Source organism: Cervus canadensis, chromosome 22, assembly GCF_019320065.1.
Source record: "Cervus canadensis isolate Bull #8, Minnesota chromosome 22, ASM1932006v1, whole genome shotgun sequence".
NCBI classification, from domain to species: domain Eukaryota; kingdom Metazoa; phylum Chordata; class Mammalia; order Artiodactyla; family Cervidae; genus Cervus; species Cervus canadensis.
In genome coordinates this window covers 12854592-12880050 of record NC_057407.1, presented here as the reverse complement: position 1 = coordinate 12880050, position 25459 = coordinate 12854592, and the positions used below count along the sequence as shown (strand labels likewise).

The 25459-nt window shown below is 38.2% G+C and overlaps 1 protein-coding gene across 2 annotated transcripts in view; it reads left to right on the top strand.

Annotated features, from left to right (window-relative positions):
- The first annotated feature begins 1750 nt into the window (after positions 1-1750).
- The window catches only part of DCP1A (decapping mRNA 1A), a 42537-nt gene continuing 18828 nt past the window's right edge, over positions 1751-25459 (top strand). The window contains exons 1-4 of one of the 2 annotated variants that reach the window (XM_043442446.1): positions 1751-1967; positions 4596-4636; positions 6871-6998; positions 22237-22303. In XM_043442446.1, the coding sequence (XP_043298381.1) occupies positions 1773-1967; positions 4596-4636; positions 6871-6998; positions 22237-22303 (431 nt within the window). In that variant the 5' untranslated portion in view covers positions 1751-1772. The remainder of the gene's footprint in view (positions 1968-4595; positions 4637-6870; positions 6999-22236; positions 22304-25459) is intronic. The other variant, XM_043442447.1, reaches the window with a different exon arrangement.

Here is a 25459-nt window from a genome sequence, read left to right as displayed (position 1 = left end):
TTCATGGCAAATAGATGGGGAAACAGTGGAAACAGTGGCTGACTTTATTTTTGGGGGCTCCAAAATCCCTGCAGACGGTGACTGCAGCCATGAAATTAAAAGACACTTGATCCTTGGAAGGAAAGTTATGACCAAACTAGACAGCATATTAAAAAGCAGAGACATTACTTTGTCAACAAAGGTCTGTCTAGTCAAGGCTATGGTTTTTCCAGTGGTCATGTATGGATGTGAGAGTTGGACTATAAAGAAAGCTGAGCACCAAAGAATTGATGCTTTCGAACTGTGGTGTTGGAGAAGACTCTTGAGAGTCCCCTGGATTGCAAGGAGATCCAACCAGTCCATCCTGGGGGAGATCAGTCCTGAGTGTTCACTGGAAGTACTGATGTTGAAGCTGAAACTCCAACACTTTGGCCACCTGATGCGAAGATCTGACTCATTTGAAGAGGCCCTGATGCTGGAAAAGATTGAGGGCAGGAGGAGAAGGGATGTCAAAGAATGAGTCGGTTGGATGGCAGGACTCAATGGACAAGCGTTTGGGTAATCTCCAGGAGTTGATGATGGACAGGAAGGCCTGGCCTGCTGCGGTTCACAGTGTCGCAGAGTCAGACACGACTGAGGGACTGAACTGAACTGATGGAGAAGGGAATGGCAATCCACTCTAGTATTCTTGCCTGGAGAACGCCATGGACAGAGGAGCCTGGTGGGCTACAGTCCATGGGATTGCCAAAAGTCGGACAGGGCTGAGCAACTAACAAAAATACTTGCTAAAGAAACAGTAAATGAATATGTTTCCTTGTCTGCATTTGTACATGTAACGTGATTCTGCCAAGAATGTAAAACATGAAGTATCTTTCCGATAATGACCTCGGGATGTAAAATCATAAACAATACAACTATTACACGTTTTTTTAGTCAAAAAAAATTCAACCTACACCCGGTGCGCTGGAAGGGTGGAGTCAACCACTGAGCAGCCACAGACACCTCTCGGTTATCTTTCTTTTTTTTTTTTCGGTTATCTTTTAAGTATAAGAAAAGGTTTTTTCTTTTTTTAACAAGTCGGGGGAAGGGGCGGGGGAGGGGCAGAGCTCCCTTTATCTTCCACGCTTTTACTCTTTAACTAGTAACTGGCTCTTTAAAAATGCCTTAAAATATTAAGCAGATGTTTGCTAAAAGGATGAGTTACAGTTTTGAAGCTTTAAACGATGCACGGCAAAGTTTTCACGGGTTCTTTCCAAAACTGGATAAAGATTTTCGTGGGATTCAGAGGAAGGAAATAAGTTGACAATAAAAGACATTTCTGTGTAGTTACAGACGGGCTAGTTTGGCTTTTTCAAAAACTTCCTTTATAAAAACACTAATAGATCTGCGATCTAGGGTACTTTCCGGGGTCCCCCCCCCCCCCATTTCTCCCCGCTTTTCTGTTTTCTAAATCGCCCGTGAAGCCCTGCCTTGACGCAGCTAGGTTTCCAGTCTGCGGCCGCGGGAAACTAATCCGGCAGGAACAGTGAGAAAGCTCCAGAGCGGCCTTGATCCGAGCGCCGATACCTTTCAGCCCGCGGAAAAGAAGAACCTGCGCCCAGGCCTTTCTGCTCCGCCACGCGGCGGCGGACACAACCTCGAACCGTCAGTCCACTGGGACCTGACGACCCCGGAACCCGGCTCCCCGGGCATGGGTTTAGCGGAGCATAATAGCTGCCGTACCACCTCGCCGCGAGGCCCGGTGGAGAGGCGGAAATTGAAGGTGCTGACGCAGCTGGGGGAACTTTGCATCCATGGCACCTTCCTGTCCTCGACTCCGCCCCCGCCAGAGGGGCTCGGCTCCGGAATTCAAGATGGAGTCGCTGAGTCGAGCTGGGCAAGAGATGAGCCTAGCGGCCCTGAAGCAACACGACCCCTACATCACCAGCATCGCAGACCTCACGGGCCAGGTCGCACTGTACACCTTCTGCCCCAAGGCCAACCAGTGGGTGAGTGCAGCTAGGCCGCTGAAGTCGCTCTCCCGGCCGCCTCCTCTTAAAGGGGCCGCGCCGACCGACCTGGGTAGGGGGCGATGCGGGAGGCCAGAGTGGCGGAGGCAAGGCCAGCGACTGGAGGAGAGCCTGGCCGGCGCCTGAGAGGTGTCGGCGCCGCTGGGGATTGGGTGAGAGGAGAGAGGGAAGTAGGTCCAGACATCCGGGGGGAAAGCTGATAGGGGGGAGGGTTGAAGAAGGATCAGTCCCCAGGGGTCCATTTCGAGGATGTGGGCGACCTCCCTTCTTTGCAGGTGTGTTGGAGGATACGAGACCGATGGAGTCAGAAAGATACCTCTAAGATTGTCTGAAGCGTTGAGAGTTGTTAGATAAATTATATATACATAATCTATAAAGTAAACACTCCTCTCCCCCCAACAGATAGATAAATCAGAACCCCTTTCGCAGAGGTTATTAGGATTTAAAGCTTGAAATCCAATTAGTTTCAGTTCTTGGAAAGGCGAGAGGGTGGGGATAAGTCCCGCATTTATCAAACTACACTGTTTCCAGAGTTTGGAAAAGATTTCGAGACACTTAGGAAAAGGGCTTGCATGTTAATTTCGTTACCTTGAAACCTTTGGATAAGAGACCCCGTGTTTGTTTCATCTATGCTGCTGGTGATGTCACCTCCGAATGCTCTCATCAAACTAAGTACTTTTTGCATTTTTTTGCACGAGATAGGTTGCAAAAAGTTACATTCAGTTAGTTTACTGATTTGTTAGCTGGTTTGAAGCTTCGGTTGTTTACATGACAGAATTTCGAGACTTCCCTGGCGGTCCAGTGGTTAGGACTCCCCGCTTCTACTGCAGGGGGCAAGAGTTCGATCCTTGGTCAGGGAACTAAGATCTAACAAGCCACGCAAGTGGCTAAATAAAATATACATAAATAAACGTAACATCATTTCCCTTAAAAATATGAATCTAATTGATTGACTCATTTAGTTATATAGGCTTTATTTAGAAAGTAATCTGTAAATGTCTGTTGGATTGAATTAATAAATGATTCACGTTCACGTTTCAATAAGGATTGAAGTCCTTGTACTAACAAACGGAAAGATTATTATAATATATCCTTTACAACATAATGCAGATACATGGGTTACATTTAATCATTAATTTTGTGAAAAATCATTTCGCATTTATAAACAGTTAAATCAGATGTGGAGAGTTTTCAAAGTCATCTTGTTATACTTTGTATCTGCTTTCCTTCACTTTGTATCTGCTTTCCTCCACCTCCTGGAATAGAAGGAGGTATGGCAAGCCACACAGAACAAAATTATAGATTTTTTTTTTTAAGTGTGACTGTTTTATTAGATATTGCTTTAGTTTAAATTGTTTTGGACCATTTTTCTTTTCTTGCTGTACATAAAAATTTTTGGAATGTGGATTGCAGACAAATGGTGAATATTTGGAGCATGGGCTTATTACTGACAAGCTATTATTTCTAGTTTGTCACAGACTTCCAATATTTTGGAATTTTAATTGTGCCATTCTTCTTTAAATACAAAATACAAACTGAAATAACCTGAACTGAAAACTAAGCTGCCATTATTCATTTATATCATGGCAGTGATTTGTAACTTTACATAATTGTTTATTTGGGTAAATTTTCTTTCATTGTGAAGCAGTTGATTACCAATTTCTTATATTAAAGTTTGAAAGGCAAGAAATACGTAAGGAAAAATTCCATGATGATGTTTAAGTTAGAAATCAAGATGGTAAATATCTTTTAAAGTTCTTTTTTTCATCCCACCAAATTCAATTCTATATGACTAACATTTAAGTTTGCTAATAGTTTGCTGATTGTATTAAACTAGATCCTATCTGGACTGTGAACTGTAGACTAATTTTTTTTCTTTTTTTTTAAAACATTGTAACTGTTTAAAACCTAAATACACTTGTCACAGCAAATGAAAGATGATGAATTGTACTTTTTTAATCAAAATGTTTACTTTAAGCTAAAAAAAAAGTTTTAAATTATTTGTAAGAGCTCTAAAAATTATACTAAGTATAATTTCAGTATTCATGATTATTCAACAAAGGTCTAAGAATAACAAACTAATTGTGTTTGACAGTAGCTCTTAACTAACCACAAAATTTGCAACTCATGAAAATATGCAAAAATCTCCCAAGTGATGAAACAGTGTCCTGTAAGATAAAATTTCTTTTTTTTTCCTCCTACTAACTTTGATAAACTTAAAAGGTGAAGTAATGACTGTGTACAGACTTTGGCTTTAAAATTAAGATATTTGGCTAAAACATTTTAGTTTTAAAAAATGAAAGCTAATTCTAGATTTTTTCCTCCTTTTAAATTTTAAAAAAGAAAAGGAAAGTTACTATAGATGCAGGCATGTTGCTGGATAACATTGCATATCAGTTAACATGCATCAGTAGACTAGAAAAGATACAAAAAAAACTGGTAACAGTAGTTTGTGGAGAGTAATTAATTTTAAAATTAATTAATTAATTTGAGAATAATTAATTTTAAAATAAATAAGTTGATCTTAAACATGAAGCACTTCTCCATTGGGACAACTTGGGGTTAGATTATGGGGAAAAAAGCTAATTGACTCATTATCTGTTACAGGAGAAGACCGATATAGAAGGGACCTTATTTGTATATCGAAGGTAAGCTTTAAAAAAAACTATTTTTTTAAAATTTGATGGTGAACAATGTCATATAGAGTGATTCAGGCCTATTGTAATTTGTCTTTGGAACCTTCCTGCTTAACCCTTCCAAGTATTCACCCATCCCTTGCTGTGAAATCTTAACCAAGTAATGTCCCTTCTTTGACAGTTCCTGTGATTCAGAATCAAACAGAACTTATTTAGGAACCTAGCAAAATAAAAAACATTTTGTAGTAATGAATGAATCTAAACAGATGCCTTTCTCCTTCCCCCCATATTAGGAAAACAGAGATATGTAACTGAGAAAAATATAATACAGGGACTAACTATTCTGTGATTACTGAACAAAAAGGTTATCTTCTAAGACTCTGGTTCTTTACCCATTCCAACTACCCAAAAGTTTTGAGTTGTGTACAATGTCTAGTAATATGTATTTGTAGTTCGAGAGTCCTTTAGAAAGTCTGGATTACTCATAACTGCACATTTTTAACTTGCAGCTTTTCTGAGAATTAATTGTCTTAAACATGATTGGTTTGTGAATTGCAGGTTTGGTTTTGTTTGGCAACTTTCTTGGCCTAAAGGCAATTGACAGGGTATGTTAGTCATTGGAGTTTCTTGTTTTCCTGGATCCCTCTTAACCCTTGCTCTGATTGGGATAGATGCCTTCTCTTGGTTTCTAAAGCTTAGGAAACTCAGTGGGATTACTGATACCTGGTTTTTTTCGTGTGTGTGTGTGTGTGTGTGTGTGTATGTGGTAAATTATTTATGGATTGCAACAAGAATTTGTCAAATATTCTTCTAAATTGTGTTGTGCACCTTTGAGATCTTGTCTAAAAAACACTGATTTTTTTCTTCCTTTTAAGTGCTTTAATGTTACTCTTTCTTTTTGACATTTTGTTCCCTGTTACTCATCTTTCTCCTTTAAAAAAAAAAAAGACCTTTACCCTTAACGTGGTAGTATTCATTACCAGTATAAATCTCTAGAAGCTCTTCAACTGTTATTAGAACCTCGGTACTTGGGAAGCACTTTCCTGGCCTTATTGTAACAGTGTGGATTCACCAATTACAGAAAATGAAATTTAGTGACTGACTTGATTCAATGAAATTTATGGAAGCTTCTACTTGTATTGATTCCAATAAAAGGAGGCCAGAGAGACTATTTCGGAAATCTGAGAACATGTTATGGATGAAATGGATAAATATATACCAGATGTCAGAATGTCCCTTTGGAGAGACCTTAGCATAGAAGAAGCCTGGATTTGGAATCAGAAAACCTAAAAGCTGAGTCCTGGTTTTTATTTGTGTGACTTTGGGTGCAGGCCTGAATCATCCTAAGCTTGTTTCCTAATCTGTAGAATAGAATTCTAAAACCTCTCCCATGTACACAGAGAAATGTGTCGTATACAAGTGAGAAGTTCCTAAAGGATTGTGTGCTGAATCACCCTGACATGGGAACCAAAGATATTTCTTCTTGTAGGATTCAAAACATTTTCTTACTAGCTCAAGTCTTTCAATAGTTCTCCCGTTTGATATAAGCAAAATCATTGTGATGGTGGGCAATAATTATTGTAACCAGTCCTGTACTATATTTAAAATAAATGATATTTTTATTGAGCATATATTCACTAAATATCTACTATATGGCTCTCTTGGTACTTATCTGAAAAAAATAAGAATCCTATTTGCATGGTACAGTTTAGTGGAGAAGGATGATAAATACAAAAAAAAGTGGTATGGAAAAAGAGAGAAGGGTTAGAGGTATTGAGCTTGGGAGCATTGGAAAGGGTAGTTCTGTGGTAGGCCTCACTGAGAATGGGACGTTTGAACGGAGGCTTGCGGAAAATGAGATAGCTAGATTTGGAGCAAGTAGCCCAGACAGAGGTCTTTAGGTAGAAACATACCTATAGGAAGAATGGTAAGGAGTCCAGTGTGGCTGGAGCAGGAAGAACAGGGGAGAGGCACAGGAGTTGAAGTCAAGGGGGCACATATCACTTAAGGCCTTGGGTGGATGGCCTTACTTAGGACCTTGGCCTTTATTCTGAGGGACAGTCCTTGAAAGCTCCTGGGGGGGAGTGGGGGTATGATCTGACTTAAATTTTTTGTTTATGGTTTTAAGTGCTAATAATATTGTATAATGCAATATTCCATTCATTCTTTAAAATGGAACTAAAGAGTATATAATATTTCAGCAAATTTAATGACTACTGTTTTTTTTTTCTTCTATTAAATCTAAGGTCAGCTTCACCTTACCATGGTTTCACCATTGTGAATCGACTGAATATGCACAATCTAGTTGAACCAGTGAATAAAGATTTGGAATTTCAGCTCCATGAACCATTTCTTCTGTATAGAAATGCAAGTTGTGAGTATCTGTCTGTTAATTATAGTTCATGTGTTTGCCACTTAATTGAGGGACTTTAGTTTCTGTCAGCACAGTATTCTTGGAAATTCAGAATACAATAAAAACTATGGTCTATACTCTTGTGGTTATAAGTGAGTCTCTTGCTAAGATCAGAGCTTTTGAATTGAGCTTCTAAAATTGAAACACTTTTTTTGTATACAGTGACTTATTATTTTAGTAGTAGTTAACTATATTATTCTATATAATTGTATTACATTATACTCCTACTATTTGTTCTATGAAAATAAATTTCAGCCTTTGTTTTTGTTGTAATATGTGTTATTGGCTGCCCATGCCACTGAGCAAAAGAACTTAAAGACAGATACTGATATTCTGTGCACAAAGAAAGGAGTGTCTTTGCCCTGATTGTGGTATTTTTCAGTCTATTTATCTAGTTGAGTGTTGGGTACAAGTGCTGGGCCAGGAGCTATTGTACTTTAATGTCAATAGTATAATAACTTTCAGGGTAGACAGGCAGTAAGTCAGCTGAGACTCGGAGCTGAGTGCGGCTGCTTGGTTGGAGAGAGAGGACTGGAACCGTTTTTGCTTCTTCCTAGTGCAGGTCCTTTCAGGCATTTTATAGACCAAAAAATGGCTGGGTGTAGTCAGCAAAGCCAGAGTGGCCTTTTTAAGAAGTAAATACTTAAAAGTACACCTGGTTCTTGTATTTCAACATGGGAATTGGAGGTATGAGTGTTTGGGAACAGCAGACAGACAATTTGTCTGGCATTGCTGATAGGAATGCTGGTAAGGGGACTGTGCTGCAGCCATCATCTGAGGAGATGGCTGGAGAGGCTTTGCTTCCAACTTAAAACATAAAAGTTTGAATCTCACTTGAGTGCGAGGTAACTAGGATTGGGGGAATGTCTTCAATATAAAATGTTTAAAAAAAAAAAAACTACTAGAAAGTATGCATCTTTTCATTCCCTGAATGCGAAGTGAGAAGTCTTTGTTGAAATTAAAAGCCCCAAATTCTTCTCCCTAGCTCACTTTTAAGCAAAATAAAATCTGTCTCTTGACTTTTCAGTAAATGGTTTGTCCAGATAATTATCTTTCTTAGTTTGAATGGATGGATTTGTTTAAACTATTATTAACAGTAAGAATTACTTCAAATAGCTGTTTTCTTTATGCTGACCATTCTGTTAAAGGGGAAATTCTGCAAAGCAGCACAGATCCAATTTTTTATTTAAGGAAAATTGGTTTAATTCTGCTTTTTATTACCTGAAAACTTAATCTAGCTATTGCCTCTAATATAAGTTTGATTAGTAAAGTAGTCAGTAGGGGAAATTATCAGAGGCCCATGGACTTAATTACCATTTAGCATAAGCCTGAAATAAATTGTATTGAACAAGTAAAGGTACCTATGAAGTTGAAGTGCAAGATAACACAAATAAAAGTGAACCATGATTAACCAAAAAGTTTTTAAGTTAATTTTATCAGAGTGTAGTTGATTTCTAGTGTTGTGTTGATTAACCAAAATTTAACCAATCGGAGCCTAAAATATCTGGAAATATTTCTATAGTCCGTGTGTGGAAGAAATGAAGGCAAACTGTAAAGAAAAAAGGCTAATGTTTTATTTTGTGAAAATCTAGCAAATTTCTCGTGTGTTACTTGGGATCAGTACTATAAGTTTTACCACACTATAGTGTCATAGATTGATTTGCTGTAATGATAAGACCTTAAATCATGAGAAGTGTTTCTTACGTTAATTAGAATATTCTTGAGGGGAACAGTGCACTAATACTTTTTATTGTAGAAAGATTTTCAACAAGAGGTTGAAACAAAGGTTTCCTTAGTTAAACATAAGACTCACTTAACCCAGATCATTCTGCTTCTCAGTTAATTGAGGCATGGAATTATTTCTTAAGGGCCTAACAGTTTCTGGTATTGCTAATAAGATATTCAGGAGCACATCAGTTTGTTTTTAAGCCAGAGACAAGCCTGAAAAGGTCAAGAACAATACTGTGGATATATTAGAAATAGTCTAGAAGAAGAGCTTGGGAAAGTATTTAGAGGCCTTTCTGTACTGGGGAGAAGTGACAGGGCCGCATAAAGTGATTTTGAGACTGTTGAAGCCTCTGCTGAGTCTGTTTTGTCTCCCTAGTCTTAAAAGTATCAAGTAGTCTTGTCAGGTCAGCAAGCTACTGAATTGTTTAGGGATTTGTTCTTTAAATAAAAAGTTAATTAGTGTCTGATGTGTATACAGGTAATTATACATGATTGTGTAGCTGTTCTTCTGTCATTTTCTCATGGGAAATACCACCAAGACACCTGACCTGTTTTATTCCAGCTACACCCTCAGATCCAGCCTCTTCCTCTTAAAGCAGTTTTTAGAGGTGATAGAATATTGAGCTATAACTTTTTCCAGGTCTAACTTTTTTTGGTGAGGGGGAGGGGGGCATGCTCTGAGTGGCTTGTAGGATCTTAGTTCTCCAATCAAGGATGGAATTCAGACCCACAGAAGTGAGAGCACAGAGTCCTAACCACTGGACTGCCAGGGAATTCCCTAGTTTTTCTTTAACACCCCACCCCACCATCCCAAGAGAAAGGTAAAATCTTACACAGCAAATGCTTACACCTGCTAGAAGTTTAGCTTTGGTGATTCTCTTGCATCTTTTGGAAGCAGTTTATTTTTATACCTTTTGCCAGCCATAAGACCCCAATAAGGGTTGAGGATACTGCAGATTCTGTAGTTACTAAGCAAAAATGATATTCCCAGCACTTTATTTCTGATTCCCCACTTACAGATGAGGAAACAAGAGTCCCAGAGAAGTTAAGAAACTTGCTCAAGAGTCAACAAAGTTTATAAGTAACAGGCAGAAGTCAAATCTAGGTCTCTTGAGCTTCAAAACCAATGTTCGTTCTTCTTTGCTACAACAGTAAAATAACTTATTTCATCAGTCCACTTTCTAGAGCAGTACTGGCCTGTAGAACTCTGTGATGATGGAAATGCTCTGTATCGATACTGCCCCATATAGCAGTCACCAGTCAGCCAATGTGACTGTGGAACACTTAAAATGTGGCTGGTACAGCCAAGAAAAAACAGATTTTTTAAAGTTTATTTAATCAATTTGCATTTAAATAGCCATATGAGACTAGTGACTACCATATTGGACACCAGAGTTCTGAAGCATAGATCCATACAGAAACGTACTTGGGCAGCTGTAGATTTGTATGCCTCTCATTTAATCATTTCTTTTTAAAATTTACAAATGATTTCTAGATGCAAGGGCTGTAGAAGATATCCCTGAGGGTGGGTTTGCCATGGTAACACTCTTTGCCGTGGAGTTTGCAGAAAAGAATTCTATTCTAGGCTTTGCCATTTTCCCAACTGTAACTTTGGATAAATCACTTAAACCACTGATCTGACCTGCTTATCTTAAGGAAGCATCATATATGTAATTTGTCAGGCACTTACAAATTAAAATATTATAGACTGTGTCTCTATCTTGGACTTAAACCAAGTGGTCTTATCACTGAAAGATCTTAAAGACTTTATTATCCAGGTCCCTTAATGAGTTGTATATTAGTAAGTTAAGAAGATATCAGCCCATCATCCTAGGGAGGTGATAGGCAAGCTTATCTACCTCAATCTGTGCTATGAACTAGAGGGAAGATTTCTCCCCTGAAAATTGTAGCCAGAGCCCTCTCTCATATCTCAGATTTGAGGTTCAAGTTATAATACTCATTTGGTGTAATTTCTTACCCAGGCCAAAAAATTAACATAAAATTGATTCTCACCTGTTGAATACTCTAGAACACTTGGCAAAAGCAAATGCAGAACTTTTTTCGAGAGAATATTCTTAATCAAGACTGCCACAGGATCTTACTGGTAAGCCTCATGGTCCAAAAATCACAATATATGCAAAGACATAATTCATAGTCAGTAAAGCATATGGAAAACAAACAGCCAGCCCTTCCCAGAAATTTTAATTATATCATCAAATTTTATCATTATCATCAAATTTTATCATTTGGTTAATGATATGATCAGTTAGAGACTTTAATGGATAGGAATATCAGATGTAGATTATAAAATAAAGTGACAGGTAGATTTGAAAAATAGCTAAGTAAAACTTTCTAGAAATTAAAATTTTAGTTGTTGAAGTAAACTCTCTACCTGATTTAACAGTTAATTTATAAAGACTGAAAAGAGAATTGGGTACCTGGAAGAGACATCTGAGGAAATTATCCAGGATGCAGTCCAGAAAGGGAAAAAATGAAAAATTTAACAGAGAACAAAGGGTTGGAAAGTCTTAGAAAGTTTAACATATGACAGAGAAGAATTTCAGAATGATAAAATATGTGAAGGGGGAACTTTTTTTTTTTTTAGAGGGAATATTTGAGATTATAACTGAGAATTTTCCAGAATCCATGAAAGACATAAGTCTTGGATTTAGGCAAAAAAATAAGGCCCCAAGCAGAATAAATAGAAATAAATACAGACTTGGACACATGGCAAAATAAATACAGACCTGGATCAAAGGCAAAGACGTAAGCAGCCAAAGCTGCTTGAGATTTATTATTTAGGAAGAGCATCAGTTAGACTGACAGCATATTTAATTTCAGCTACTGAGTTTAGAAGACAAAGGAATTTTATTTTCAGAGTACTGAGGAAAAAACAACCATCTATTTAGTAATTCAAGAGAGCAAACTAAGAAATTTTTCAACAAAAACAGAAGTTAACTCCCGCAGACCTTTGTCTTATGTGCTTCCAAAGCAGTACGGTATGGTAGCTGTTGAACCCGTGAAATGTGCCTAGTACAACTCTGTTTTTAACTATAAGTTCTTAATTTATTTTAGTTAATTTATTTTTACCAGTGCAGCTCTAAAGGCTGTAGTTCAGAAAGAAGGAAATTGAATACAGAAGTAAGTAGGTTTAAGCAACAGTAAAACAAAATAAGCCTTGACTGTATAAAAAAATAAAATGCCTAGCTTGAGTAGAGGTACTAAAAAGGTAAAGCAAAAATACCAGACAGCAATAATATAAGATAAAAACTTTCCAAATCAAAAAATTATGAAGACTGAGGTGAAGGTAAATAAATTGATGACCAATAGACTTGTAAGTCAAGCTATGTTTTGATCAAAAGATTCAGGGTAATCACTGCAGAACAGAAATAGGATGTCTTAATTTTAAACCAGTACAAATTGAGATAGGAAAAATGTAAATAGAAACTATGGCAAATAGCACAGTTCTAATAAAATGGCAGAAATAAATAAACCAGTAATTAAAACAAATGTTAAGTGAACTATACTTGCCAGTTAAAAGAGATTCTGAGATTGGATAAAGATACAGAATTTGCCAATAATGCTATTTTCAAAAAGCTTAAAACTCCAAAGCCAGGAAGAGTTGAAAGTAAAAGGATAGGATGATATATGTCAGGTAACTATTAGCCAAACAAGACTGATGTAGCTGTGTTAATCACATGTCATAGAATCTGAGGTAGGAAACATCAGGAATAAAAGTTATCCCATAATGACAAAAGAAGTAAATCGCCTACAAGAAAAAACAATTCTAAATTGATGTGTACCTTGTATTTGTCGGCATTACATGTCAAATGTTTAAAATCCCTAATTATAGTGGGAAATATAAACAGACCACCTCAGTAATTGACAGATAAGGCAGATAATTTAGTAAGGTTATGGGATATTTAAACAACACAGTTAGACTTGGTCTAATGGACAAAGGAAAAAACCCTGCTTCTAGCAGTTCAAAAATTTGCATTTTTTTCAAGTATGTATAGAATTTTTATTAAAATTATCATACATAGGTAGGAATTGCAATAGAGCAGATCAGCAAAACAAAAGCTCTCCTCTATGACCTGATTGATCCAACAGCAAAAAGAGAAGGAGAGACATAAATGGCAATATTAGGAATAATATATACTATGTGTATATATATATAGCAACTAAGGATAGAGAATAAAATAAGAAACCACTGTAAAGAACTTTTTGCATAGAAGTTGAAAATTTGGATTATATAGACAGTTTCCTGGGAAAAAAAACAATGTAACAAAACTTAGAAATAAATGGATTCAATGAAATAATTGGGCCAGTAGTTTTAAATTCCTTTCCATCTCGTCTAAAAAGAATGCTGAGAAGAATGTTTTCTCCAGTTCAGTAAGTGGTACTGAAGTAGTTGTCCATATAGCAGCGGGCCTCTGAAAAAGTAACTATACTATCTTCACATTTCTGATCTTACCATGGAAACACTTATCTCCATAGAAAGGAAATCGTGCTTCATACTATCCACTATTCCTTCAAGCATTTGGTGAGCACTGGCTACAAGCAACAAAACCTCACTAAGTATGTTTGTCTTAGAAGGTGCTTTCCCCCAAGATCAGTGTCAGGGTACTTTCATTTTCTTTTCTGTGGGTATGTCTCAGGGTTAACATGGTAACCTGGAATTTGTTGTACATATATGTATATGTACTTGTGACTTAATTGTGAGATGTCAAGTCTAACATGCACACAGAGTAAAATAATCACTTCTCTTTTGGCTAAAACCACCATCACACACTTGTCTAAGGACAGAATTAAGTTTGATGTGAAAAGAGAGGGTACCTTAAGGCATAGACACCCTGTAACCAGCTTAACAGCGACAGCAGGTCACCACACCGGAACAATTGAAAATAAAAATCTTATTACTGTTTAATATTTTGAAAGAACTTACCTCCAAAAATCTGTGCGAAGTACCCCTTCATTTCCGCTTCACTTGTCACTTTTCCTTTATATCGAGCATCAGTCTCTTGATATAGAGCATTTTTAATTAAAATTAGATCACTAGAAAACGCAGGGAGATTCATTTCCATAGCTTTGAAAATGGAGCTGCCAAATGGTAAGTTTTATTAGAAGAAATACTGTAGTGTGTACGTGTGTTTTTCTTGCTCTCTGTCCTTTCTCAGTTCAAGGGCACGAGCAGTAGAGATGCCAGGTGGCTGTTGGCATTTGGTGCAAATCTTCAAACTTAAAGCACAATACAGGAAATTTCCTTGCAAGAGTAGTTTTACAGTTTGGCAACTCAAAAAATGTGAGTTCTACCACCAGGCTAAAAGAAGACTTTATGAACAGTTTCTAAAGTTCCACAGTCCATACTTTGTGATCTTTGAATCCAGTACACACTGCTTCTTACGTAGCCTGAAAAGAGGCAGGCAGTCTTCCCCCATCAGCAGCAGCTGCTGTGGCTGGTATGATTCTGCAATCAGCGTAAGAGGAAGAAATCTTTGGCGCTGCATTTGTCTGGCCTTCTGAACCAAGATAAAGGAAGAGCCTTGCTGTTGTCACATAACGTAGACTGAAGAGGTAAAACACCATGAAAACAGTGACTTAGACTCCAAGGTTGATCTGGTGACGCTGTTAGGTCAGACATATCAAAAATCTTGAATGCTTCCTAGCTGTTACAGGTTACTACGTAGTGTTCTAGTAGAGCCTCCATCGGGTACCTTCTTGTTAACTTGAGTCCATGAACAGTTGAGAATTTCCAAAGCAGGTTCTTTTCATTATGCCCAATTACTGGCTTCCCCCTCCCCCCAGTAGTGTTTTCAGGTGAAAGCAATTTTTATAATTTATTATTATTTTAATTGTAAAGATGTTAAAAGTTGACCATGTATCCTCTATTCATGGCAAGTGCTATGCGGCAATAGTGACGATAAATCCTGAAAGCAGAGGTGAAATCCTAGTATGATTCACTGTTTTATTCAGGGTTACCCATCATTACAGAGTAAAAAGTTTATAAATAGGAATCATCACTTGTGATATTCTTGGGTTTATTTTCCTAGTCCCCCAAAAAGTTTAGTGGTCATTTCATATGGCTGAATCCTATACTGAAATTACAGTTAAAACGAACTGTGGAAGCAGTGTTGCTGGTAAATATTTTTGGACTTGATTTAGAGAAGGGTACCAAATTTAAAAATAAACTAAAGAGCTTGCAGAATAGCATTTTTAATTTCCTGGAAGAAGTCTTTTAATCAATGTTTACTAAGTGGACATAATTTAAATTTTAGAAAGTGGGCTCTTTTTCTGCCATGTTAGTGTTCAGTGGTGTTTAAGTATGTCTACTCTTTGGCCTCAAAAAGTTAAGCTGCTGCTACAACCCAGTTATACTTAGCAGCCTTACTTACAGATTGACAGCATTTCCTCACCTGCCTGTTTGCCACCTACCACACTGTTGTGTTGTGATCCCAGGTCCAGCAGTCTTTGACTCTGTAACTTTTCACCTGTATGTGTGTATTCTAACCTCCACCCCAGAGACTTTCTCTTCTGTCTCTTTCCCAACCTTTTGATATTGCTATGGAGCCACCAGCCTTATTCTTGTCTTAAAGGAAATGATCTGTCAAAGCATTTGTTTTTTCACTTGTCAGGGCATGCTTATGTATATGTCATCTATTCTGTTCTTACAGTCCTTTTGTAATCAGAAGAGTCTTCCTTATTCCAGAGTAAATATTTCTGGTTATGTTCAAAGTACATTTTGTTGTGTTTGTTTTCCTGGTCTAGAGGATCTTTGTTGGTTCCATCTTCAGAAATGTTGTGTGAGTCCTAACACCATTGCCAACAGCTTTATCAAACCCCCTGGTCAGCTTGGCAGCATACTGAGAAAATCTCCAGCCTCCTCAGATCCTTTTAGAAAGTAGGTCAGATCTGACTAATAAATGAATCAAAAAGACGACACGTGCATGAAAGTGGCCCCCAGCTCTGTTTTAGTGACATTTTACCAGATTGCTAGAAGTCTCAAGGGATTTTATAAGGGCTCCAGATTTATTTGGATTTTCTTGACCTCGTGTGTGTCATACACCACTCCTGAGGAGAAGCAGAATGAGGTATGACATCAGATCATAATTGGCTGCTGAATCTTCAAACAGGACTCTCCAGGGAAACAGATGACTTGCCCTTCAGCCTTTGAAAATTTCTCAGCGTTAAATAATCCAACAACTTTGATCTTTGTCAGTTGCACTTTTCATACGTTCAGAAGATGAGGGCTGTCATTTGAGAAGCAAGGGAAACAGTTAATTTTGAATATGCTTTTCTGTATTTTGATATTTTTTATGGAAGTACAATGTAAAGGTATTTAAATGTCCTGTCACACCCCCTAACTCTTCAGTGACAGCATGACTAATTGGGACCATGGTTAACAGCCATGATATGTGGTGGGTGTCCAGTAACTGAATAATTGGCTTTCATCTTCAGAAAAGCCACTTACAAAACATGATGCCATTATTATTTACCATAGCAAAATTATACTGTATTGCCAAACGTCTAAATCCTCTGTGGCATAATTAATCAAGGAAAATTATATCAGAATGTTTTAGCAAGCAGATGGTTGGCAGAATATGTTGGGCCTTACAGTGTAAGTTCCCTTGAGGGAAGAGTACTTAGCTTTGGTGTGGAGACAAGGTCTTCCATGGTTTTAGCTATCTGGTGAACTTGTCTGTGTTTGCTCACAGTGACGGTGACAGGCTCAGCGGCAGCTCCCTGGGCCTCCTTGCCAGTTGCATGCACTGAGCATCTGATATGTTGGCAGACAGGGCTGATTGTTGGATGCGTGTCCGCACCTCTGCATGTCTGCTTTTGGCAGAATTGAGTGTTACTCTTATCCTTTACCCATTAAGCTATCATTATGGCTTCCTTATCTCTGTTTCTTCTGCAGCATGCCTTTGAAAGTGTTTGACTCTTTTTTAGCAGTGTATTTGATAATGCACAAATGTGGAAAATGTGCATATTATTTCTAATATAGTGTATTTCTTCAAAGGAAAGAGAGTGGGACTTTAGGTAAAGATTTGTCAGAGTAAGTCGACAGATCTGGTGGACTTATTTTGATTATTGATATGGAATTCTTTCCTAAGAGTTTGGTTTACAAACCCCTCTATGAAAACTTAAATGCCTCTGCTTAGCCCCCTCAAAATGTTGTGTGTTCCTCTCTGAGCCTGATGTATTGCATATCATCCTTCTGTCCATTAGAGAAAAATTGGTGTCTTTTGTATTTGGTCTCTTGTGTTTTGTGTGTTCTTTAGCCGGGTCAGAAGAGGCATATTAGAGAAAGATGATTGTGTGTAATTGCCATAAATGGAGTCTTTTCAGAGCCCCAATCCGATTTACTAGGGGTCAGCAAAGAGTTTTAAGACTTGAAATCCACAGAAGGCATAACTCATAAATTGGACTTTGTCAAAATTAAAACTTTTGCTCTAGAGGGGTCTTATGAAGACGATGAGAAAAAAAAAGCTATTGACAAAAGAGAAAATATTTTCAAACCACGTCTGACAAAGAATTGGTTTCTTAAATATATGAAGAATTCTCAAGTTTAGAAAACAATGCATTGGGGCAAAAGATATGAATAGACATTTGATTAAAGAGGATATATAGAAAAAAATTTTTAAAATTAAAAAAAAATAAATAGGATATATAGATGACAAGCACATGAAAAGACATTCTGTGTTATTAGCCACTAGGGAAATGTAAATTAAAACCGCCATGAGATACCACTACACACCTATCAGAGTGCGTAAAATTAAAAATAGAACAGCAAATGCTGGCAAGGACACAGAGAGACACTGTTGGCAGGAGTATAAAACTGGAAAACAGTGTAACAGTTTTTTTTTAAACGTGCAACTACTGTGACTCAGTAACTATACTTTTGGGCATTTAACCCTGAAAAATGAAAACTTAGGTTCACAAAAACCTATGCACAAACATAGCAGCCTTACGCATAACAGCCCCAAAGTGGAAACAGTGCAGTTGACCTTCAGTGGATAAATGGTTAAATAAACTGGTACATCCAGACCAAGAAATACTACTCAGCAAAAAATAGGAAACTGTTGATGCAAGTGACAACTTTAGATGAATATTCAGAGAGTGACATTGAGTCAGAAAAGTCAGTCTCAAGAAGTTGCAGCCTCTGTGATTCCATTTGTAATACATTTCTCGAAATGGCAACATTATAGTATAGAAATAGAGAGATCAGGGTGTTTGCCAGGGGTCAGAGATGGGGAGGGGTACCAAGGGAGATGGGTGTGGCCATAAAAGGGCAACAGGGATCTCTATGGCAATAGAAATGTTCTGTATCTTGATTGTATCCATGTCAATAGTCTGGCTGTAATATTATGTTATAGTTTTACAAAATGTTACTGTTGGAGGAAATAAAGGGCACACAGCATCTTTGTTTATTTTTTACAATATGCATGAAGTTACAATTGCTTCAAAACTGAAAGTTTAATTTAAAAAAATAAAAGCATACCTACCCTTCTTGTGCCAGAGTCATATGAAATGGAATGGAGCCTGGGATATGCAATGTCAGTGCGGGTACACCTGGTAGCGGTGAGCCGTGCCTGTCCGTGTGTTTACTTTGACTTGGGCTTTTAGCGTTTGTAGTCTTAGTTCAGTCTGGTCACTCAGTCGGGTCCGACTCTTTGTGACCCCATGGGCTCCAGGGCCCCAGGGACCCCATGGGCTCCAGGCACACCAGGCCTCCCTGTCCATCACCAGCTCCCGGAGTTTACTCAAACTCATGTCCATTGAGTTGGTGATGCCATCCAGCGATCTCATCTTCTGTCGTCCCCTTCTCCTGCCTTCAGTCTTTCGCAGCATCAGGGTCTTTTCCAATGAGTCAGCTCTTTGCATCAGGTGGCTGAAGTATGGAGTTTCAGCTCCGATATCAGTCCTTCCAATGAACACTCAGGACTGATCTCCTTTAGGATGAACTGGCTTGATCTCCTTGCAGTCCAAGGGACTCTCAAGAGTCTTTTCCAACACCACAGTTCAAAAGCATTAATTCTCCTGCGCTCAGCTTTCTTTATAGTCCAACACTCATATCCATACATGACTACTGGAAAAACCATAGCCTTGACTAGACGGAATTTTGTTGGCAGGGTAATGTCTCTGCTTTTTAATATGCTGTCTAGGTTGGTCGTAACTTTCCTTCCAAGGAGTAAGCGTGCATCTTTTAATGTCATGGCTGCAGTCACCATCTGCACTGATTTTGGAGCCCAAGAAGATAAAGTCTGCCGCTGTTTCCACTGTTTCCCCATCTATCTGCCATGAAGTGATGGGACTGGATGCCATGATCTTGGTTTTCTGAATGTTGAGCTTTAAGCCAACTTTTTCACTCTCCTCTTTCACTTTCATCAAGAGGCTCTTTAGTTCTTCTTCACTTTCTGCCATAAGGGTGGTGTCATCTGCACATCTGAGGTTATTGATATTTCTCCCAGCAATCTTGATTCCAGCTTGTGCTTCATCCAGCCCAGCATTTTGCATGATGTACTCTGCATAAAAGTTAAATAAGCAGGGTGACAATGTATAGCCTTGACGTACTCCTTTTCCTGTTTGGAATCGGTCTGTTGTTCCATGTCCAGTTCTAACTGTTGCTTCCTGAACTGCATACAGGTTTCTCAAGAGGCAGGTCAGGTGGTCTGGTATTCCCATCTGTTTCAGAATTTTCCAGTTTGTGATGATCCACACAGTCAAAGGCTTTGCATAGTCATTAAAGCACAAATAGATGTTTTTCTGGCACTTTCTTGCTTTTTTGATGATCCAGTGGATGTTGGCAATTTGCTCTCTGGTTCCTCTGCCTTTTCTAAATCCAGCTTGAACATCTGGAAGTTCACAGTTCACATACTGCTGAAGCCTGGCTTGGAGAATTTTGAGTATTACTTTACTAGCGTGTGAGATGAGTGCAATTGTGTCTTAGTTTGAGCATTCTTTGGCATTTCCTTTCTTTGGGTTTGGAATGAAAACTGACCTTTTCCAGTCCTGTGGCCACTGCTGAGTTTTCCAAATTTGCTGACATATTGAATGCAGCACTTTCACAGCATCATCTTTTAGGATTTGAAATAGCTCAACTGGAACTCCATCACCTCCACTAGCTTTGTCCGTAGTGATGCTTCCTAAGGCCCACTTGACTTCACATTCCAGGATGTCTGGCCCTAGGTGAGTGATCACACCATCGTGATTATCTGGGTCATGAAGATCTTTTTTGTACAGGTCTTCTGTGAGTTCTTGCCACCTCTTCTTAATATCTTCTGCTTCTGTTAGGTCCATACCATTTCTGTCCTTTATTGAGCCCATCTTGGCATGAAATGTTCCCTTGGGTCTCTGATTTTCTTGAAGAGATCTCTAGTCTTTCCCGTTCTATTGTTTTCCTTTTATTTCTTTGCACTGATCACTGAGGGAGGCTTTCTTCTCTCTCCTTGCTGCTATTTGGAACTCTGCATTCAAATGGGTATATCTTTCCTTTTCTCCTTTGCTTTTTGCTTCTCATCTTTTCACAGCTATTTTAGATGCTGTTTTGCATCTGTTTTTCTTGGGGATGGTCTTGATCCCTGTCTCCTGTACAGTGTCATGAACCTCTGTCCATAGTTCATCAGGCACTCTGTCTATCAGATCTAGTCCCTTAAATCTATTTCTCACTTACACTGTATAATCGTAAGGGATTTGATTTAGGTCACACCTGAATGCTCTAGTGGTTTTCCCTACTTTTCTTCAATTTAAGTCTGAATTTGGCAATAAGGATCTTCCTTATGCAAGAAGTATTTATATGTAAAACACAGGCAATCTAGCCAAAATTGTATAGTAGCTATAAATGGAAATAACCTTTAAAATTGTATAAAAAGCTAAAAGTAAAAATATATTCGAGAAGTATTTATAGCAGTTTTATGTTCTTTATAATAAAGTTCCATCTATCCATCCACCAGGTTTTTCTCTATGTTTTTATTGAAGTATAGTTGATTTACAGTGTTGTATTAATTTCTGCTGTTTGGCAAAGTGAGTCAGTTATACACATATATGCATTCTTTTCTACATTTTTTTAATATATCCTATTTTTTTTTTAATATATCCTGGCTTATCCCAGGATATTGCATATAGTGCTATACAGTAGGAACTTGTTGTTTATTAATCACCACTGTTTTGGGGAGCTTTCTTAGTCGTGATCACCATATTGGGAATAAAAGATTGGAAAAGAAGTGTGATATGTAGCTCAGCCTGGGCACTTCCATTTCACATGTGAGCAGAGTTGATCATAGAAGGTTCTGGGGTGGGTGTTTGTTTTTAAAGTTTTGTTTTACCATAACATGGTGTTAATTTTATATTTTTAAATTTCAAGAGACTCAAAGGTTCTGGTGTTTGGTTTTGGAATGTGGTTTAATGTGGTTTTCATTAATTTTTCTCTTCACGTTTGACTGTCAATTTGGAAGGCATTTTGCAGTTAGTTACCAAGTGAAGAAAAATAAAACGTTAAAGTTGCAGGTTAAATTTTATTCAGAGACTTTTCTGAGAACTAGGGCCTAGGGGATGGCCTCTCAGATAACGCCAAAAAATGCTATGAAGAGATGAGGGAGGAGCCAGGGTATATAGGAGTTTTTGCTGAAAACATGTAGTCAAACATCGAAATATTACTGCTAATCACAAAAAACCAGATACTTCAGGTTAGTGATTTTTGTGCTTTTCTCTGTACAGGAAGATGCAAGAAACTGGGCTCACTGAAATTATTCCTTGGGTAGGCATCTTAGATACACAGCTATCTAGGGCCAGTATCCAGAGCACATAGTTTCCTGCTTGTCTCCATCCTGAATTTCCCTTAGCACTCACCGTGGGGGCGCTTCAGTGGCTGATGGCTTGCCAGCAGGGAAGGACAACATTCCTCATTTACTGGAATGGTAGACACTGTTCCCTTTCCACACAATCATTGTTGTTTCTTAGTTTGTCATGTGTGTCTTAGTTGCAGAGTCGTGTCCGACTCTTTGTGACCCTATGGAATTTTCCAGGCAAAAATACTGGAGTGGGTTGCCATTTCCTATTCCAGGCAGGGAATCTTCCTGACCCAGGGATCGAACCCTAGTCTCTTGTGTCTCCTGCATTGGCAGGCAGAGTCTTTACTAATGTGCCACCTGGAAACTCCTAGTTTAATTGGCAGCATTTATTCCCTTGCTAATACATAAAATAATAATGCATCTTATAGTTTAGTGTCATCTTAAGCTCAGTGAGATCTGATAATGATGTCTAAAACCAACTATCTGTATACTTTACCTGGCCCAACTTTATTAATTTATTATTAAACATTTTGCGGGGAGGCTTTTTCTTTTCTTTAGAGGAACTGTTAACAGTTTGAGGGTCTGATGGTAAATTCTGTGACATTTTATGGCAATAATATATTACTGCCATATACTCAAGTACTGAAACCTCATTTCTCCTTATCTTTTTTTTGTTTTTCAAGTGTCAATATACAGTATCTGGTTTTATGACAAGAATGACTGTCACCGCATAGCCAAACTCATGGCCGAGTAAGTATTGCTGTTACACCATAGTGATATATGGGAGATGAAAAAATAATGTTTCCCCCTTCTGTTTGTTACCGGAGTCCACTAACTCATATATTTTCCCCTGATTTCCTTTTATTGTCAAAGTTTTGAAAAAGGCAGAAAAACTTAAAGAAATCTCAAATTATCAATAATCTTACTACCACCAGTCTTTTTTACGTGTACCTTGGGTTGATGTGTGATTGTTTTTTATTCTTTTTTATGTTCACTGAAAGAAAAATGCAAAACAAAAAAGTTATGAGCTAATTTTTATTAGGTGACTATATTAAGGCCTATAGCCTGGGAGGTAGCCTCATCTAATTATTTAAGAGATACTACCTCCAAGAGAGAATATCTAGGAAAAATATTTACATAATTGGAACCATCTAAAGACTGCTTTATTACCAAATTAATCAAACAAAAAAATGATATTAGTGTAGTCATATCAGAAAAAAAGAATTTAAAATATGATCCTCAGCAATAGTAGCAAGAATTTTAAAATACTTCTGAAAAAAAATAAAAGCAAAGACAAGGGAGCTAGAGAAGGGAATGCCAATAAAATGAGGACAGGTGAACTTTTTTGCTGAGAAAAACGTATAGTCAAGTATTGAAAGATTACTCCTAGTAATAAAAAAACAGACATGTCATGATGAAGATTTTAGTGCTTTCCTATATGTGAGAAGATGCAAGAATCTGGGGTCAGTGAAATGATTCCTTGGATATGCATCTTAATTATCTATGGGCCAGTATATACAGAATGTTTCCTGTTTTTCTCCATCCTGAGTTCCTCTCACGGCGCACTCTATGGGTAACTGCAGTGGCCCATAGGCTTGATCCTTCTTGAACTGGAATGGCAGGCAACACTTTTTTTCTTTACACTTCCAAAAGTAAGATTACGCTGTACATCCGACTTTTCATGTCCACAGCATTTTCCCAGCACATTAGATAGTCTTTCTCTAGTATTTATGTCTGCTTTGTATTCTGTTCTGCAGACAGATCCTAATTTAACCAGAGCCTTGCTGTTAAACATGTGGTTAGAACCATCTAGCTGCCTCACTCCAGAGGTATTCTCTGTGTCCAGAGCACAGCCTCACCACCACATGCAGTGCACCTGACTTCGGTTCTCTCCAGACTTCCACTGTAGCAGGTGGAGCTGTGTTCAGTAACTGATAGAGAACCCCCGCATGCATCCATGGGTACTTCCTTTCCTGCTGCTGCTAAGTCGCTTCAGTTGTGTCCGACTCTGTGCGACCCCATAAACGGCAGCCCACCAGGCTCCACCGTCCCTGGGATTCTCCAGGCAAGAACACTGGAGTGGGTTGCCATTTCCTTCTCCAATGCCTGAAAGTGAAAAGTGAAAGTGAATTCGCTCAGTCATGTCCGACTCTTAGCGACCCCATGGACTGCAGCCTACCAGGCTCCTCTGTCCATGGGATTTTCCAGGAAAGAGTACTGGAGTGGGGTGCCATTGCCTTCTCCGGGCTACTTGCTTTAAGAGAACTTATTTTTGATACAGATTCCAGGTTTAGAATCCCCAGTCCTCTAATGGGTTATGTCCCAGGAGAGCTTTTATAAATCAGAATCTTGGAACTTGGAAACTGATTTTCATTGAATTGATGTTCTGAGGGATGGTCGTTGTCCTTTCTCAGACTGGCCTACAGAAGCCATCCCTCTATGTTGCTGGTGCTGCCATTCTGGTTTCCAGGAATCCACGACACTTAGTGTTAGAGGGGCCTGAAGTGCTACCGCGCCCTGGACAGAATGCTTCGGTGGGCAGCGAATTCTGGTGGATTTAAGTTTTCTTTTCAGTTTTTGCCTGCATTTCCTCAGAAATGCTGGCCTGTCTTCCCCCTCCGTCAAATCATAAGTCCCTTTGTTCTTCTGCAAAATTTTTACCTACATGTTTGGGAGAAAACAGTTGATTTTTTCTTTTTCTTTTGTCTAATATTAAACTAAATCCTCTTAAACTATAAATAAATAATTAGGCCCCACACCCCCCATTTCCAGGTATATTTGCATTTTAAAAGAAGTGCACATGGCTGGGGCCACATTTTAGTCCAGGACTGCTAACATGTCTCAGCTGGGTTTTTATCTGCTTCCCGATTTGTTTGCTGTAGGTGTGACCCTAAGGACATTCTTCCACGTGAACTTTTGTCATTCGTTTGAAAATTCATTGGCTTTCTACAACCAGACTTTTCTTTTTAGAACTTTTCTCTTAAAAAAAAAAAAAGATAAAAGCTACTTTTTTACAAAGCCATTTATTTAATGACCACTGTCTGTAGTTTTGAAAGGAACAGCAGAGGCAGTTTTTGATAACTTAGAAGACAAGAGATTTGTTGATTTTAGGTTATCCTGAAATTGACAGTATTTCTCTTAAATATCTATATATTGGAGTATGTTAATACATAGACTTTCTCCTGCAGATTGAGAGCTTTTGGGCCTAAAGTGAGAGACCCTGGCTCTTTTAGCGCTAACAGTTATTTGCACGAAAGCATTTTGAACTGTATTCTCTATCAATAGGCGTTACCCGTAAGGCAAGACTTCAGATCATAGATAAAGCAGAAGATGGAAGGCTTATCTGAAAATACTGTAGTGAACATAAAAATAGGGTGAGGAAGTAGAAACAGGAAGCAGAAAAGGAAAAGAAGGGCATTCAGGTTTCCTTCACTAGAGATGCCCAAAAGAGGGACGTTTGCTTAAGCTTTCAGCTTATTTTACTAGAAGCAATGGTATTGAAAGTGACTAGCAAATGCCTGCATGAAACTGTTGATAGTGAGTTTTCAAGTGTCTGGCCTATTTATGGCTGAAGAGAATACCAAATATGTTCACATTAACTTTGTGATAAATGGCGTTCTGGTCACCAAAGATAAAAAGGTTATCTTTGTCTTTCTTTGCTCTGACTTTGCCTGCATACAGCCTCTTTTTGCTAAATATTTCAGAATGTCATCTCTGTTAGTCAGAGATACAGGTAAAATTCTTTGGGATATATTGTGCATCTAAATAAAAGTGCCTGCCACTGCCCATTCTGTTAAATCTAGTTCTTCCTACCACTGTTTCAACAGCTGCAATATAACAAAAATTCTTGAAGTAAAACATTGATTTATTCCAAAAGGTTGTTAATAAGAACTGAGAAGATATATC